Below are 19,304 nucleotides of genomic sequence, written 5' to 3' on the forward strand. Positions count from 1 at the left end.
GAGCTGTTTCCCTACGGGGCTTACCATAATTTGTAATTAACTCCCTTGTGAAGGATTTTTGGGGAATTTTTTATCTTTTATTATACCTAACATATAGCCCCTTGTATACATTTGCTTATAATTGTAGGACAAATTGCTAGAAACAGAATTATTCAGTTGAAGAGCATGTGCTTCCAATTTTGAAGATATTGCCCTTTCTTTGATATTGTATTAATTACAGTACCACTAACAGCATATAAAATAGTTCTGGTTTCTTCATATCCATGCCCACATTTTAAAGTTTTGGGTCTTTGCAATCTAAGCTAAAAGTAGCATTGTAGCATGAATTTGCATTCTTTTTTGATGAGTGAGGTTAAGCATGTTTTCATTTATTTTACAGCAATTTGTGTTTTTTATATATTCATATACTTTACCTATTTTTCCATTGAGTTACCTTTTTGAAAAAATATTTGTAGGAGCTTCTATTTATTGATTTTATGTGAAGTACTTTTTCAAGTTATTTGGTGGGATGATATCATTATATATGTATTTTTTGTGGAAGGTCATATGGAATTTTTTAAAATGTATATGGACAAAATTTTTCATATCTTTTATTTCTAGGTTTCTGAAATTTATGTCATACTTAAAAAGACCTCACACAATCCTCAATTATAAAAATAGTATCTTATGTTTTCTTTGAAACTTTAATAAAACATTTTTGAAGATATACGTACACACATGTATGTTAAATGCTTAAAGGGTTTAGTTTAATCTAGTTGTGTTTTTTTCCTAAGAATTCTTATTAAGATATACTTTTGTAAAATGCTTTTTCAGTGTTTACGACATGATGTAAATCATGTATTTTTAATAGTTTTGGTGCTTTTAAGACAGCTATGTAAAACAGGATCACGGAGCACTCTTGATAAGAAAAGACTTCTTGGATCACAAGGATCTCAAAGAAATAGGATCTCACTAAAATCCTAAAAATATCTCTTTTCTAAAACCCTTCTGCTCCAGGCTGGAAGTGAAGTGACTTGCCTTAGTCTTTCTCACAGCATTTGGAGAAAATCATATGGGCTGAGTGATGTGAACTGGGAAGACATCGCAGTGAGAAGTAAAGGATCTACATTCTTTCTACTGCTTGTTTTTTTTGACAGAAGATTTTCTGAACCCTTGCCTGTGTTTGCCTTCTAGGTGGGAGGAGAAGCAGACAACTGCATACATCTTAGTGTGGCAAAATTCCTATTAGATGCATCATAGAAAGACATTATGTCACTCGATTGATATCTTCAATCTTGTTTAAGATGGAGAGATAAAAGCTACTATATTTTCTTGCCAAATATTACCACATCATGCTAAAATATGAAGAGGGATATAGATTTGCATAATATAATTAACCCTGATACAGAATTTGATAGAATACAGCTCGACAGCAGTATACATGCTTTGACAGTGGGTCATGGGAACCTAGGGACCAGAAAGTAGTCATTATAATCCTTCCAGCTGGTAGGATACAGGGCTTGTATGTGCAGGTCCCATGGCAGAAATCAAGTCAATGACCTAGATTCTGATTAATAGACAACATTGTTATAAAATAGATCTTAGATTTAGATATTTTATTTAGCTACATTACTTCCAATAAGGGTGCTCATGTTGCTTCTGGGTAAGTGAAATGAAGAATTTTCATTTCCAGGTTTAAAAAACTAGTTACTGGTAAGGTGGTGATTGGAACACAAGATTCCTGTCCTCTGTGCTCTTTCTTCTCCACATAGCCCTAACAGTGGCTCTTCAAAATGTGGAGAGCTCCAGTTGTTCTGGAGGCTTCTCCCGATGCACAAGTCATGTGTTCTAGTACAACCAATGTCAACGTTACTGTTAAAGTCAATCTGTCTCTTTTATGATCACTGGAGCAAACTGGCTGCACACTCTGGAAAGTGCTTGCATTCTCGGAAGCAGAGGTTGCTTCAGAGGAACATTTCAAGGTGTTTTTTTCCTAGGAAATACTTTTTATAAGGCACCATGAAATTAGGCATTTCGGCAAGAAATCTGTCCCAATTTCATAAATTTAGTGACATCATTGCATTTCATTTCCCTAAATTCTGACATTTACTTCAATGCCACTCAGCTGTGATCCCATATAGGTTCTGTATACACACAGGAGAACATAGCTGGGTAGACACAGCCTTGAAAATAAATGTTAAATCAGGCAACTGAGTGAATTTTAGAACCATCTCCTAGACCAGTAGAGGTAAAGCATTTGGGGAAATGGTGAGACTTAAAGACGATTTTATGTTTTCTGTTGTCCTTAAATTTGTAAAAGATATCTCTTATTTTAAGATAATTCCAACGTTGTGTGCATTCTTTTTCAGTCACTTAACGTTGACAAAGGAGAATGATTGATATTCATAGATGAACAGTTATCAGCAACCCAAAAAATATCTATAGGGTCTCTTGCATTCTGAGTCAGAGTGACAAATTTTCTTTTGAAGTTAATGAATGGCATATCTTATTACAGTATGCTACACCAAGATTAGGATCAAAAGAGCAGATCTTTCCTACAGCTCCTGATAGTGATTGAAAAAAAAAGTCAGATCCAAATTTTTCAATTATTCATCTCCACCTCCTCTGTCCTATTAACTCTCCTTCTAGTGACTGAAATTGTCTCCAAACAGGGTTTCCTACCATCTGTCCAGCAGCCCCCTCCTCCACCTACGCACAAGTCTAAGCTTCAGAGTAATTGCTTCAGAGTAACTGCTCTAAAATACTTGTTCTCAAATGTTAGGGTACATCAGAGCCACCTGGAGGATTTCTAAAAACAGATTTTTGAGCCCCTCTCCCAGAGTTTCTGATTCAGTAGGTCTGGGTGGGACCTGAGTATTTTCATTTTTACCAAATCTCCAGGGGATGCTAATTGGACTGGCTCCTGAAACATACGTTCAGAATTGCTAGTCTAAAACATAATACTGGCCATGCCACTCTCCTGCAAAAGGTCCTTGAGCAGCTCCTCATCCCCACCATGGAAGTTCCTTCCATGGCTCACAGGGCCCATCCTCACCTGGGCCTCCCCTAATCCTTATGTTTTATCTCTCACTAACCCCTGCCCCAAGTGGTATATTGACAAAAGTTCAGAATCTGACTCTTCAGGGTGAGAAACACACACATACACAGCCATGTAGGTATATGGGTATGTGTGTGTGTGCCTATAAACAAACGTAAGATTATTTTACTGATACAAACAATGTGTAGACACAACTTACAAATAACGATAAAACATACGATAATCTTTATTGTAAATTCCGTATAACCAATTGATTCTTACAGAATGCTTCTGTTGATTCTTAACTGAACTCTTTTATCTGTAATCACATACAGTCTCTGTCACATATTCTTTTTTTTAATTTCTTTTTTTTTAATAACCCTTTACAAATGTAAAAATTATTCTTAACACACAGGCTGGAGGAAAACAGGCTTCAAGCCAGACTTGCCCTACAGGTTGTAGTTTGTCCATCCCTGGTCTAGTCAGTCAACAAAACAATAAATGAAACTGTGATTCATCTCTTTGCCAGTATCCACTGTATAAATATTCCCACCATGGTGGATTTCAAGTTCTCAAAGAGGTGAAAGTGAACATGGAATTGGGAAGAGATGTACCTAGCAGACCAATACGAATAAAGTATTTCTACCACACAGATGCGGCAGTAGTAAAAAACCTCAAGAGTACATATAGATAGATGCATAGATAGATAGATATAATACTTTGAAATAATTAGGAATCAATGAATGTATTATCTTGTACAAATTCTTTATTAGATTATGTTTATATAATAATTTTTAGTAATGGTTATGTTTACCAGCAGTAGCCAAAATTCCCTGAAATCTACCAGTTAGCCTTTATGAGTCAGTACCAGCTGGCTCCCACACATCACTGCCTACCCATTGTTTCAAATCCAGAGATACCGGACTGTGACATTTCATGCCCTGTGCCTTGCACACCCTGCTTTCTGGACCTGACCTGCTTTTCTGACCTTCATCGTCAGGTTAACCCAACTCTTTTGTCAAGACTTAGTAGTGCCTCCTGCTGGAAGCCTTCCACCCTCTTTCTAGGTTGAATCCCATGCCCTCGCCCCAGTATTGCCACACTGCCCAGTGCTGCGCTCTGCTGTGGCTCTCCCCTCCTTGTCCCACAGCGGCTTATCTCCAGGTATGACTCTGCTATTGACTGTAAGCTTCTCCAACTCAGAGACTCTGCCTCAGTCCGCTCTGTGTTGTTATTACCAAGAGCAGAGCCTGGTATACAGTAGGGGCACAATATATACTTCTTGTACTGAACTACTAGCAAAGATGGATAACTCTTGGCTGCCAGCTTGCAGAACTTTGTGCAACCTTCTTTATATTGTAGACTTGAAATAACTGTCCTTGTGCGTTAGTCAAAAGTTTACATAGGAATGAAGGTTAAAAACAAGTGCCTATAGTGCAGATTTTAGATTACTTTGGATTTTGTTTATAATTTCCTTTCTTAATTGAGGTATAATTGATATACAAAATTATATTAGTATACTGTCTATATCTTCCATTACCCCAGGTAATTGAAGCAAGTTTTGAAAAAGGAATGACTGAGTATAACCAAGAGACTAGACAGTGAGACAGGGAGGCTACAAGTAAGAACAACTATTTGAAGTAAAAAGGAGACAATTGTAACACACACAATTAGCTGAGGCCTCATGGGCTGCCACCATTATTTCCAAGGCATTTTCCCCACGCTCTCTGATCTGATTCTCTGTGTGGACTCTTCTTCTGCGGGCTGACTAGGCTTAGGTGGAGGAGAGGATAAGCCCAGGGTAAGATTTGTCACAGCCCCACATCTCCTCTCAATTGCTCTTTTGTTTACTGATCTTCTTACTGATCCTGAGCAAGGGGCCTGGGATCTGCAGGGAGAGTCAACTCACCTCATAGTCGATGTCTAAGGCATCTGCCTCGCCCTTGGTCCGGAAGTGCTGTGTGTGTTTGTCCACGGTGAAGTTCACCTGCTTGCCAACCCGCTCGATGAGGACCGAGTGCCAGTGCTGGTCATCCAGCAGGCTGCCCAGGGTGGCCGAGGGTGGGCTGCTGCTGAGTCGAAGTTTGCTGTCATCTGTGAAGGGGAGAGGAAGACATCATGGTATCTGTGCCCAAGGGCAGCCTTGAGTACTAGAATGTTCCACAAGCAAGGCCAGCAGTCTCTATCCTAAAGGTAAAGAATGATTCTCTTTCTACAGGCCCAGAACTGTGCTGGCCTTCTAAAGGAATAACGAGCTTTGCCCTCAGATTCCAGGACCAAATTCTAGGTCAATTGATAATACAGACCCCTTTCTAGACATGAAATGACATGTTTTCAGTGTTCGAACACTTATATAATAAAAGGAACTATATCCTAATGGCCACACGAGTAATACTGAATGTAGGGGTTATCACGGTTAGAAATAATACACATTCTTTACGTCTGAGTGGCTCTTGAGTGGCGAAAACAGACCTTTAGCTGTGCTTGGAGTGAACTCTGGATAGGTAGAGGGAAGACTGACACATGGGGTTCGGGCAGTCTCTAGGCAAAGGTGAAGGTGCGGGAATAATCATCTTAGCTGCCGTTCTCAAGTCCCTGCTATAGGAATAGCACTTTAGTAGGAAATTTATAACCTCTGTCTTTAATCCTCAAAGGGGAAATGATTATATTCATTTCGCAAATGAGGAAGCTCAGTGAGGGGAAGCGTGCAGCCCCAGAGGTGCAGCCAGGATCTGAATCCAGGTCTGCCTGACCCTTTTTCCTCTGACGATGTGTCGGATGTGCGAATTCAGCCTGAGTTGAGTTTGGGAGACACCCCGAGGGAGGATGTGAAATTCAAGGGGACAGGTACCCTTTTCAGTCAAGTCTGCCCTGTTCTCTCTCCTCTCTGTCCCTTCTCCAATTTTATGAAAGTTCATGCCGGTACCCCTTCCTAAAAAAAATTACAGCTTTTGGGTTTTTTTCCTGAAGAGTGTCTCAGACTTAGCAAAATGAAGAATTAAGTGCAGCTAATTGTTACTTATATAGAAACTTTCAATTTTTTGAATATATTCTTATGCAGTCCCCTTAGTAACTGGAAGCTAAATGTCTCTCTCTCTCCTCAGATGCGTATTATGGGAACAGCTGCAGCCGCCTGCTCAGCAGCATGGCATTCAGGGGCAGAACTGCCATTTCCCTGTGGGCTGCTCACTCCCACCTCCGGTATGGCCCTAAGTCCTGGCTTCCTTCACTGAAGAACACTTTGTTGCTCCATATGGAGGTGGGAGTGGGGCATCAAACTTATCATCATTAACAAATGAGAGCTGGTGAATTCATAGCTGACTTTATTTGATTTATTCATTGTTTATTTGTTCCACAACTTTTGAGTTCTCACAATTTGTCAACTTTTGCTAATGAATCAATAGATATTTTTTCTTTTTTTCTCCTTCCTTCTCTCTCTTCCTCCCTCCCTTCTTACTTCTCTTTCTTCTCTTCCTCCTTCCTTCCTTCCCTCCTTCATTCTTCCTTCTCTTCCTTCTTCCCTTCCTTAAAAGGTATTGATAGTCACCTGTGCTGGTTACAGTGACAAATGATGTATAAAGGCAATACAGAGTTAACAGGCACACTCCCCTCCCAGAAGGTATTAATGTGGAGACTCTCAAAAAGCATGGTGATGCTATGCAGTGGTTAGACCAGGGAGACAAGGAAATGCAGAGTAAGGAGCTGCAGAGCCTCCACTAGAGCAGTGAGAGGCTTGAGGTTTGGCCAGAAGAAGGAGCACTGTCACACAGCCAGAAGAAGCAGGTGCCAAGACTCAGAGGCACAAAGGAACATGGTGGAGGGACTCCACCCAGCAAAGCGCCATGGCCATGCCAGGCTGGCTTAAATCGTCCAGGACTAGAGTGCTAGTATGTGCAAGGTAACAGCTTACATTTACCTTTAAGGAATGGGAATCAATGGTGAATTAGTAAACTAGAGATTACTAACTCAGATTAACATTTAAGAAAGGTTATTAAGAACTCTTAAATTAAACTGAGAGTAAGAGGGAAGATTATTTGACTTTTTTGTTGTTGTTTGCTTATTTCTATTAAAAAAAAGGAAGATTATTTTGGCAGCTGTATGAAAATTTGATTAGAAAGCAAAGCTGGCTGTAAGGTCGGCAGTAATGTAGATGGGGACAAAAGTGCTTAGGTAAAGAGAGCACAGGAAGAATGGATTGCCAAGTTATGGTAAGCTGTCTCATGTGACGGCCTCACACATCACTTGCATGTTGGAGGTGGAAGAGATAAAGGAAGAGGCTCACCTGGTGATGACTTTTAAGTTTTTTGCTTGAGCAGGTGAGTGAAAAGTGGTACCAGTTATCAGATAAGAAAGACAGAACAAAAAATACCTCTCCACACACACACACACACACACACACACCCACCCACATACACACACACATGCATACAGCCCCCCTTTTATTTATAAAATAAAACTTGTCCAAGCTTGGTTGAAGGAAACTTAGTATGCCTTATAAACTGTTGGTTCTATGTAATAAGTCAAATAGAATTAATATTAGAATTAATATTTGAGTTTAATGTTCATCTAAGTTTCTTCTCAAAACGGGAAAGGCATATTCTTAATAATAATATACAATAATAATGTAATAATATAAAATAAAAACAGATTACTTAATAATAAGTCCAAAACATTAAACATTTGAAAATTTAAAGCCACTGTAAGTCACAAAAAAGAAAAATAAAGGGAAAGCAATCACAGCCTTTCCCCCCACATACATATTCTATGTGCTGTTTTGGTGGGTTTTAGTGATATACTGAGTTCTTTAATAGAGCCAATCATAATAATGATTAAAATAAAATATTTTACTATTTTTCTACACTATGATTCCTGCTTTAAAAGATCAATTTAATCACGAATAAGTCAAACTGACTGTAAATTTTATTTACTTTTTGGATATAGTAATAAATCTTCCTCTGACCCCTGTGTTCATCCGCTAATCTTCATACCCTATAGGCAATTGCTGTTATTAATGTCTTGTTTCTCCTTCCAGAAACAATTTTAAGTGTATGTAAGCCAGTAAAGATATATATTCTTTCTTTCCCCTCATTTAAGTTTTTTTATTTTAATGGTGAAAATTTTCCTGCACTTTTTCATTTTCACTTCGCCTACACTGATAATTTTCTTATATAAGTATATAAAAAATTTGCTCATCTTTTTTCCAGCTGAGTAACATTCCGTTGCATGCTATATAGGATATATTTTTAACCAGTTTCTTTCTGATAGATATTTAGGTTTTCCATCTATTGTTAACACTTAAAACTGCTGAAATGCCTCATAGGTAGAGGTCATTTGGCATATGTGCAAACATTTCTGTAGCAAGCATTCTTAAATCAGGAATTAGTGTTCAAAGGTTTGCAAATTTCATCTTTGACAGGTACTGCCAACTTTTCCTCTATAAAAGTTGGACCTATTTAATCTTCTGCTAGCAATTTATGAGAGTGCCTTTTCTCCACAGGCTTGTCAAGAAAATATGTTCAAGCTTCTGGAATTTTGCCTGTCTGAAGGGGAAACAAACACATATTTCTGAGAAGTTTTAATATACATTTCTCTTTATATGAATGAGTTTAAAAATCTTTTCATTTTTATTTTCTATTTTGTGAACTATCTCCTCATATCTCTTGCCTATTTTTCCTATCAATTTTCTTATCAGTGTGTATTTAGTCTATTGTCTGTAATACGAATTGTGGAAATATCTTGTTTGCTGTTGTTTATTTGCCTTTTGATTTTGCTTTTCTTGGTCTTTATTTGCCCCACATTTTTATGTTGAAAAATCTATCATTTCCCTCTTTTTTTTTATGGTTCTGGATTTGCGTTATAGTTTAACATGTCCTCCTATTTTGAGATCATTAAAGAATTCTCCCATTTTCTTCTAGCCCGTTCATTTGGATTTTATTCTGGTGTGTGATATAAGGTACAATTCTACCTTCATTTTATATTTTTGACTGGTTACCTACTTGCACTAAGTCCACTATTTTAAATCCTTGGGTGATTTTTTTTAAAATCATGTGTATAACTTTCTAATGTAATGAGAAATGCTACTGGACGGAATGAGTTGATTTGTTACATTGATCAGATCAGGGTTCTCTCAGCACATAGATTGAGATATTCAAATTCTAAAACGTTACATAGTAAATTTGAAGCTGGTTTCTGCCACAATACTCTACTTTCACCCACTGCCAACATCAGCACTACCATCTTAATAGGTCAGAACATCTGGACAATAGGAAGCAGAACCAGCATCATAACCCCATCTTTACTCTCATCAGCTTTTAAAGTCAGGCCTTCCTCTCCCATGTCCTAACTTTGTCTCGGAAAGATTGCTACTATCATTCCATCCAATAATTCCACTCATAATTTGAAGGCTGCGGAGGAAGAAAACTGTGCATCTTTTTAAATAAAATTCAGCTACTTCTCTCACTACATTTTATGAATTAACCTTAATTAACACACCTATCTTCTCATGCAAAATAGCTCATGAAATTTTCATGAATACTTAAAGCAGTTGACCTTTCCTCAAAAGCAGATTAATATTGCTCCTTGTTTACATTGTTCATTCACTTAGCCAATTCGTTTTTTCTGCCCACAGATGACGCCAAGTGGAATCCCACCAATCATTTGAATAAACATACGTCAATAAGTATTGAGGAACTTAAAAAATGTTCATAACTCTTTACCTAGTAACCTACTGTCTGGAAATCTATCCTAAGAAAACAAAATGAAATATGGTGAATTTTTTTTGAAATGTCTAATAATTTAAAAATTGGAGAGGCTGGCCCCATAGCATAGTGGTTAAACTCAGTGCACTCTGCTTCAGTGACCCAGATTCACAGGTTTGGATCCTGGGTGCAGACCTATACCACTCATCAGCCATGCTGTGGGGGTGACCCACATGAAAAGCAGAGGAAGATTGGTGCAGATGTTAGCTCAGCAGTAATCTTCCTCAAGCAAAAAAAAAAAAAATTAAATTGGAAATAATGTATAATCAGTTGGAAAGACAGAAAAATAAACTTTGAATAAACCTAGGTAGAATCACCAGATGGAATATATATGTAGGCATCTAAATGTTATTTATGAAGCACTTATATCATTTCAAAAGTATGCCCAGTAGCGATGGTAATTTTTTGATAACATTAAAAAGTAACATTTAATAAAGGAGGTATTCAATAATTTACACATTATTGATTTAAAATATATAAAAGAAGCCAGATAAGTATAAATATGGACTCAACCACAACTATGGAAAAGGAACAAATGAGCACTGTGTGCAAATAAAACCAAAGAATGCATTCACAAAAATATGAACAGAGGGTTAGATGTTTTTTCTTTTTATTTTCTGTATTTTAGAGTGAGTATAACTAACTTTGATAATAGGAAAAATAAATAAACTTCATTAAAAACATAATCCTTATCCTGTAGCTGGTTCATTGAAAACTGGGTATCAGTGACGTGTAAATTATTAAACATCTCTGCATTATAACTTGTTCTTTAATTAACCAATAAATGGCAGACATGAGTGAATGTCAGCTACTCCCCTGTTAATTATTCTATGCCACCACTCAGAAATCTTGTATTAAAACAGACTGAGTGAAAGCTAGTCTGTTTGCACAATTGGGAAACAGGGAAGTTCTGCTATTCATCAGGTGGGGTGTTTGAATTGTATCTGTACCAGGTGTTACCATGAAGAAAGAAGAACGTCAGTCCAAGAAAATGTTCCATTTTATCTAGAAATGTTCATTATTAAAAATTACGATAAAAACTTAATTCTCCAGGGACTATCAAACTCTTTATCCTGGAATAAATATTTCAAGTTTTATCTTGGTGGCAATTGAGGTTCAACTACTAGTTTTAACTAGTTTCCAATTTATTAAAGCAAGATAAAAATTCCCACATGCAACTGTGAAGGACAAAGACAATAAAAATATGCAGAAGCTATCCTTTAGGCCAGAAGCATATTAGAGAAAAACTTTGTTACTAATTAAATAAAAACTTGTTTTCATGAGGTTTGAGATGGAGGTAAAATGAAACAATGTACATACTACTCAAGACCCTAAAGTATATAACAATTTTTATAGGAAGCTTAAAATGTCTGCAAAATATTTCTAACTTTATCTTTTCATCCCTCCTGCCCCCACCGCCCAACATATTGTGGAGAAGCATGTCAATATCTTCACCCTTAGAACTAACATTTCCTGACTAAGGGCATGCATTTTGCAGTGTTTTCACCCAAAAATCTTCTTTGATTAAACCTTCTTGCTTGGCCTTATCTTAACAGTTCAAACGTGGATGCTGCTTTAACTTTCACAATCTGTGAATTTCAGATAGCCTGAGCGAAAAAGAATGGAGACTGTCTTGTTTAAGATGATATTTCAGAAAAAGTCACTCTTGGAAAGAGCCTGATTTACTGTTGATGAAATAAGTGGTCATTCATACGAAAGTCCTCAATGCTTGCCTCCATTTGATCTTCAGAATTGACCTCCCCACCTTTAATTTTTCAGATTATTAATATTGATATTATCTTCTATTTATTAATCTTCTCACATGAAGTAAGAGCTTGACATATGTTGTTTCGATTATTTCTGAGCACCACTCTGCAAAATGCTCTAGCTCAAAGAAGTCGTGTGACTTACCCAAGGACACAAAGAATTAAAAGATACAACCCAGCTCTATCTGACTCCAAAGGTAATATTCTCATCACTACCCCTATTGGGAAAAAATGATACTCCTATTCACACTCATTTCTTATGTTCTGACCAGCTGCATCCCACTGTAGATACATGTAAGCTATGTAGCTTTGTAGGAATGGGGGGGTCTCAGAAAAGTATTTGATGGATTGGAAAACAAAGAGTTATGGAAAAGAAAAAAAGGGGCAACACTGAGGGGAAGGACATGACGTAGAATGAGAAGGAAAATTTCATCTCTGTAAACTATTCAGTATCATAAAGACCATCATTTGGCAAAATTCAGGGCTGATGAATATTCTCCTAAGTACCCAAATGAGACTTTCTAAAGAAAATAAGAAGCTAACAGGAAGACACGTGATTCCAGTGGGCTTGACTCTCAAACCAGAGCAAATTTTTAGGTATCACTAAAGTAACGAAATACATGTCTTTGGTTGTTAGGAAATTTCTAAATTTTATTCAGTAATACTCTCTCCAGATTTAGGGATTGTTGCTCAAGGCTGGCCCCTAACTTGTATCCATCTTCTATGACTTGGTTGTCAGAAAATGCTATCTTAATACATTTATGGCATATGGTTTGGGGGATACATACTTACATATTTTTAATTAATATTATAAAGTTAGAAAGTAAATAGAAATAATTATTTTATCAGCCTGAGAGCCACTTGAAAATAGGGACATGTAAATCCAACTTTTAACATCCAGGGCCTAGCTCAACCCCCAAATTACTGTACATGTGCAACAAGTTTTTACGAGGTGAATGACAAAATTTATGAAAAATGTAGAGCACCTTATCCCACTGACACTTTGTCTGAAATAGCTGCTTTCCTGTCCTTTTTATAAGAAAATCTCCAGATAACTCAAGGTTAATCCACAAAGCCTTTCTGGACTCCTCTCCCATCTTGCTCTCTTTATTCTCACAATTTAATACACGAATATTGACTTCCTGATACTTAACAGGTAATTGTTTCCTGAAAGTTTATAACATTTTAATTATTAGTGTCAGACCTTAGAGTAGGATTGGCAAACATTCTAATCCAAGGTCCAGAGTTATGCACTAGGTGACCTTGGGCAACTGACTAGGCATAACTGACCATCAATTCCTTCCTCTGTAAAATGAATTTGGATATAGTTTGTAGGATTGTCATGTGATTTAAATGAAATATATATTTAAAATGTCTACTACAGTGTTTAGGTACAGGCTGTCAAAAAATGGCAACTTTAAAAAAGTCTTCCATAGTGTTTAATACAAGTTCAAAAATGGAATAAACATTCTATAAATACATGTGGGTTGGCATATTAAATGCCTGAATTTCAAAAGAACTATAGTAAACGTCATTTGACTCTTTGGAGAATGCACAGAACTTTCACTGATATCTCGAGATATCTCAATGAGTTTATTATGCAATCAAGTGCTATGACCTCGGAACCCTATGCTGGGCTCCCCAAGGACACTGCTCCGGACCTGTTTATGTATTCCAGGTTCTCCTGTTACTACTGTGCTTATTGCAGACTGCACAAGCATTCTGCCTCAGTTCAAAGGCATTGAACCCTTTTAAGAATGAGTGACCTGCATGTACTATTGATGTCTTGTTTAGTTCTTACAACAGTTCTCCAGTCACGTAATGCCACTGCTCTTTGATTCTCCCACCTGCATGTGTAGGTTTGTGCTGTTGGCATGCTATAGAGGACAAACTGCCACAGGTTATCTGAATGTGTAAAAATTGAGAAAAGGATTCTCTATAATCTCCTTATGGACTGAGAACAGAAATCTCTTTCCCCTTAGTAGTTCTAGAAAAATCATGGCTCTATCCTAAGAAAGTCATCAAAAAGGAAAGATGTAGTTCAATTTCACCATAGAACTGACCTTTCCAACTCAGCCATGGTCAGGGAAACAAGGTAATGTGAATCAGATACTCAGCAAAGAGCATCAGTTGAAAAGAACCACAGCGTGTATGTCTCCAAGGGCCATCCTCAGCATCCGGCCATGGTACTGAGCCCCTTCACTCTCACCCTGAATTTCTGAATTGTACAGTCACGGATTAGATAAGAAATAGACCCTGGAGAACTGTCACTAATGGAGACACTGCTAGAGTGTCTACGTGAGCCAGGAAGGGAAAAAAGTCCTCTTTCATTGGCCCAGCACCATTCTTATTCCGTTATCTTAGATTCTTGAATTTTCCTGTCTCTCTCCTTCCTTCTGTCTCTCTCCTTCATTCTGTCTCCCTCCTTGTTCTTTCTTTCTCTCTTTCATTTCTTGAAAAGAAAAAAAAACCATGATCATGGATGGCATGAACTTTTTCCACTTTGGAGACTGTGGGGTAACATGGAAAGAACATGAATTTCACATAATATGCAATAATTTCATATAAATGAGAAAAACACTTGAAACATATGCCTAAATATTAATAGGAGGGATGACTGATTTGTAAGATTTTGAGCAATTTTTTCCTTCCCTTCTTTATAATTGTTTTTGTTTTTTCTTCAAGTCTTTTAAAACTGACATGTATTTTATGGGAAAACAACAGTAAAATTAATAATAATAGCAAAAATAAAACAGATTAGACACAACTAGATTTTAATAGTGGCTATACCTAATAGCTAGCTGTGTAAATTTAACAAGTAATTTGTCCTCTTTGAGCCTAATATTCTTTATGGGTAAATTGGGGCTAGCATTTCCTTACCTAAGGGGGCTGCTTTAAGGATTGGATAGTATACTAGCACATTGTTGGTATTCTGTAAATATCAGGGCCCCATCCTAGGAGAGAGAGTGGCTTATGGGTCAGTCAGAAGCATAGGCTTGGAGAGGAGCAAGACCAATGGGGGATAATGTGTAATTGTGTCAAGTTCTGTTATTTAAGATGGAAACCCCTTTTTCCAATATACTCAATTTGCCTCTAGTACCTACTTCAGGCAAGTGCTCTCCTAGGTTCTAAAGCTATGGCAATGAACAGTGTTGTCTTGTCCTTGCGGGGGGCAGATCTACATTACAGATTTTCCATTATGCACAAATCAAAGCGATTATCATTCTCATTTTCCCTTTAACTCAGTGCTTCCAGAGATCTGCTGGCTATAACTGAGGTATGGAGGGCTAAAGTACTGATAGATGGCAGTGTCTCTCTAGAGAAGCAGTATGGAAGTCTGTGCTACTTAACAAGTATCTTGGGTGACTGCTTAAAATAAGTAAGTCCAGAGAAAATTCAACCATGGTAAAATGATGGAAAAAGAAGAAATCCATAAGCAGATGAAAATGATGAAGAAGTTCCAAAACTATTCAGAATACAGACAGAATATAGTCTTACTACTGAATCTTTCACTAAATTAGGTTTTACTTTGTCACTACCGTGGTTAGAAATACAGGGGAGATGGAATCTGGGAAAAAAAGACCTACTTTGCCTTCTGTGTATCAGAGCAAGGAACAGATCTGATTCATCTTAATACATCCTTTTCTCTTCAGGAAGACCAGCATAGCACAAGGGTGGGGCATTCATATAATGTTTGTTAAATAAATGAATAACATTAAGAGCTTATGTTTTTGATACTTCACCAAGTTTATTTATTGAAATAGAAAATTCATTTATAATATTTTTGATTTTCATGCCCATGCTCTGCAAGACAGTATTAGCACCAGATTAGAAATAAGTAAATGGAGGATTGCATAATGGAGGCTATGCAACTTTCCTCATAATAAATAGCTAGCACATGCTTGCAATTAAAATAACATCTGTTGCATGATTGCCCTGATTCCTTTCCACCATGCTATCCTGTGAGTGAGGCTGGCTTACAGCGTTGGCTTATGCATACTGGAGCTTTGGAGGGGCGAGGGGGATGGAACATCCCAACTGGGAATCTAAATGGGAGTAACTGGCAGATTCAATATGACCAGCAGATGACACCTGCTCTGCTACTGACAAGTAATAGTAACTTCGCTTACAGCCCACGCTGCTGTCTGAGGGCTCTGCTCCATTCATCTGTACTCCTTTTCTGAAAACCAAAGGCCAATTAAGGAACTGATGCATTTCTGCTGAGTATTTGCTGGCCCACCCTTCATATAGTTCACTGATAATTCCTTATTTAGGTATGTTGGTACAACCAATTAGGTTACCAGCAAATCCTCTTATTGCTCTCTTCTGAGTGAGAGGCTGCTTCTAAAGATTCCTTTGTTGCGTATTTAATCTAATGCATTAGGTGTCAATTTTATGAGCTAAACTTGGGATTCCAGAAGTTCTCCCTGCTACCTCTGCCAATATTCACCATGGTGGCTAAGCAGATACTCAGAAATGCCTCAAAATAAAGACCTACATTGTCTGGCTTTTGGGGTGAGTCTGCACTAATCTTCATTCTTGTGTTTGTTCTGCTAATTGCTAAAATATAGTATTTATCTGTGATTTTTTCCAGTGTTCCATGCAACTTGAAATTAAAAACTAAATTCTGCTAGACTTTCCTTCTCTGCTATTTGACAGTAAATGCTTAGTGATATTTCTCTTCCATAAGCATAACATCTACCCCTTCCCTAATATTAATAAGTATCAAATGGGAGGCAGTGTGTCATTCTCATAAAAAACGGTCACTTCCTTTTCTCTCAGCTTGGCTCCTTTTCTGGTTTCTTTTTCTACAGAAGAGATTTTGCGGTATGCTTTTGCATCTTCGGGAACTCTGCTCCCTGCATTCTGCACTGGCTCACCCTTCCTTGTAAAGTACCTTTGATCATATAAAAGAGGCTGAACGTCTCTGTCTCTTTCCCTGGGATAGGAAGTCTACGACAATGAAATGCAGACTTGCCTGTGGTGAGGCAAGCCGTGATGGATGCAGCCCACAGTGGGAGGCCTGGGTCCTAAAGACACAGAAGGCAGGAGGGCATTCTGTGCTAAATTAGCTGGCATGTGGCAAATCTAGTGCTCTCTCTGGCACAGCAAGGGCACTTAAAGAAAACAATGTTTCCACTAACAAGACAGGAGAATGCCCCAAAACTTAGATCCATCCCCAAATATGACCCCTTCTCCCTCCACCAAAAGAATAAAAAAAACCTTAAAGAAATAAAATGTTTTTCTCTATTTTTTCTTTTGGAACTTAACTTTCAAAAATGTACCAAATAGAATAGATTGTAAGTAAGCCTCATTATAATATGTGTTTGTGCTTGTCTGTGTGTGTGTGTTTAAACTTGCTCAAATTACTTTAAAGTTCATTACTAGGAGACAAAAACACATAAATAGATAGATAAATAATAAATCAATAAACAACGATAGCTTGTAGCCCTCTCTACCTACCAATATGATCTTGTTTCAAGAAATGCTTTCCATGGCTTAATCTTTTCAAAATATGGTATTTTTCTTCTCCAACTTGGATAGAGGAAATATGTCACTTAGATTATACTCCAGTGACATCCACCTGACACGCTAGGGGGATAAGGAGCTGTAACCTACAAAAAGGAGTTCCGTGTAGTCGGACACTGGAAGAGGCAAAGCCTGACCCTACCCAAGTTGAGGTGCAGGGCAAGCCTCCCCTTCTGGAGCTCCAGGGTGATGTGGTCTCCACGTTGACCTTCTCCATGGAACAGGACTCCATCTCCTTGCATGCTCTTGAACTTCAGAGAAATGACATCTTTGAGAGTACTCATCAGCTTCTGATTGAACCTGTACAGAAGGGAGCTTCGGCCATCAAAGTCAGCGACGTCCGATTCTGGGCACAGAGAGAGAGAGAGAGGGAGAAATCAGTGCATATCTTCATAATTACTCTTCTTGCTCCCCATCTTAGTTGTTGTCCAAATCACAGGAATGTTCTTGATATTTGAAAGGCCCCATCTCAACAGGAAGCATATAGACTAGATTCAACTTAATTACACTGGGGGGAATTATTTATTTACAAGCAACCATCACCCCGAAGTGTAAGTGAACTGATCATCAGTCTAGAAGTAAAACCTCTCATTAGTGATATATCATCTTTTGCTTGAGGGAACAGGATGAGAATACCACAGGTACCTATCTCAGGCTCCACTGGGTCAGAGGCGTGGTTGTAATAATCTCTCATGATTTATCTTCCATATTAATTTGTTTATGATAGTTGGAGCCACTTGATCTCCTTACCTCAGGCTCAAGGATAAAGATGAAAAATATAGTTTATTATTCCAACTCTAATTGAATAGTACTGTTTTCCTAGAACCCAGTGTTGAGAAAGATTCTGAGGTTTCCTCTGGGTTCAGTGGAAAAGAATGTGCAGTAAAGGGAGATTTGCCATTTGATCAGAGGAAAATATATTGCATCCTTACCATCCCTGCCTTATCTTCTGTTGGTGAGATATATCCTTTCAATTCTCGTAGACAAAAATGCTCATTCATTATTGTTAAAGCGAAAAAGAGAAGATTAAGTAATCATGATTTGGATAAACTTATGCAATAGGTGTGTATAATCATATCTGAAATGAAGGAATGCCAAAAAGTTAATAAGAATTCTCATCTCACCAAAGAATATAGACAAATGGCAAATAAGTATACAAAAAGATGTTCCACATCATACATCATCAGGGAAATGCAAATTATAACAACAATGAAATAAGATGGCACACTTATTAGAATGGCCTAAATCTTGGGGCCCGTCCGGTAACACAGTAGTTAAATTTGCACGTTCTGCTTCGGCAGCCAGGGGTTCGCTGGTTCGGGTTCCCGGGTTTTGACCTATGCACCACTCATTAAGCCATGCTGTGGCAGGCATCCCATATATAAAGTAGAGGAAGATGGGCACGGATGTTAGCTCAGGGCCAATCTTCCTCAGCAAAAGGAGGAGTATTGGCAGCAGATTTAAGCTCAGGGCTAATCTTCCTCAAAAAATAAAAATAAAAAAAAAATAATGGCCTAAATCCGGAAGACTGAAAACACCAAATGCTGGCGAGGATGAGAAGTAATGGGAACTCTCATTCCCTGATTGTGGGAATGCAAAGTGGTATAGTTGCTTTGCAAGACATTTGGCAGTTTCTTACAAAACTAAACATATTCTTACCATACTATCCAGCAACCTCACTCCTCGGTATTTACCCAAAGGAGTTGAAAACTCATGTCCATGAAACAACCTGCACACAGATGTTTATAGCAGCTTTATTCACGGTTGCTAAAACGTGAAAGCAACCAAGATGTCCTTCAGTAGGTGGATGGATAAATAAACTGTGGTACATCCAGACAATGGAATATTAATCAGCACTAAAGAAACAAGCTATCAAGCCATGAAAAGACATGGAGGAAACTTAAATGCATATTGCTAAGTGAAAGAAGCCAATCTGAAAAGGCTGCATACTATATGATTCCAACAATATGACATTCTGGAAAAGGCAAAACTGTGGAGAAAGTCAAAAAATCAATGGCTGCCAGGGGTTGGCAGTAGGGAGAGGGCAGAACACAGAGAATTTTTAGGGCAGTGAAAATACTCTCTGTGATACTATAATGGTGGATATATGCCATTACACATTTGTCTAAACCCATGGAATGTACAACAACAAGAGTGAACTATAACGTAAACTGTGGACTTTGGATGATGGAGATGTATCAGTATGGGTTCACCAACAGTAACAAATGTACCACT

General features: G+C 37.9%; 1 protein-coding gene across 2 annotated transcripts in view; it reads right to left on the reverse strand.

Moving 5' to 3' along the window:
• CNTNAP5 (contactin associated protein family member 5) overlaps positions 1 to 19,304 on the reverse strand; it is a 775,716-nt gene that overhangs the window by 413,800 nt on the left and 342,612 nt on the right. For both annotated transcript variants that reach the window (XM_014732391.3, XM_070241766.1), the window contains exons 5-6: positions 17,212 to 17,415; positions 4,926 to 5,110 (exon numbers count right to left, since the gene is read on the reverse strand). In XM_014732391.3, the coding sequence (XP_014587877.2) occupies positions 4,926 to 5,110; positions 17,212 to 17,415 (389 nt within the window). The remainder of the gene's footprint in view (positions 1 to 4,925; positions 5,111 to 17,211; positions 17,416 to 19,304) is intronic.

The sequence above is a fragment of the Equus caballus genome, chromosome 18, assembly GCF_041296265.1.
Source record: "Equus caballus isolate H_3958 breed thoroughbred chromosome 18, TB-T2T, whole genome shotgun sequence".
Lineage (NCBI taxonomy): Eukaryota > Metazoa > Chordata > Mammalia > Perissodactyla > Equidae > Equus > Equus caballus.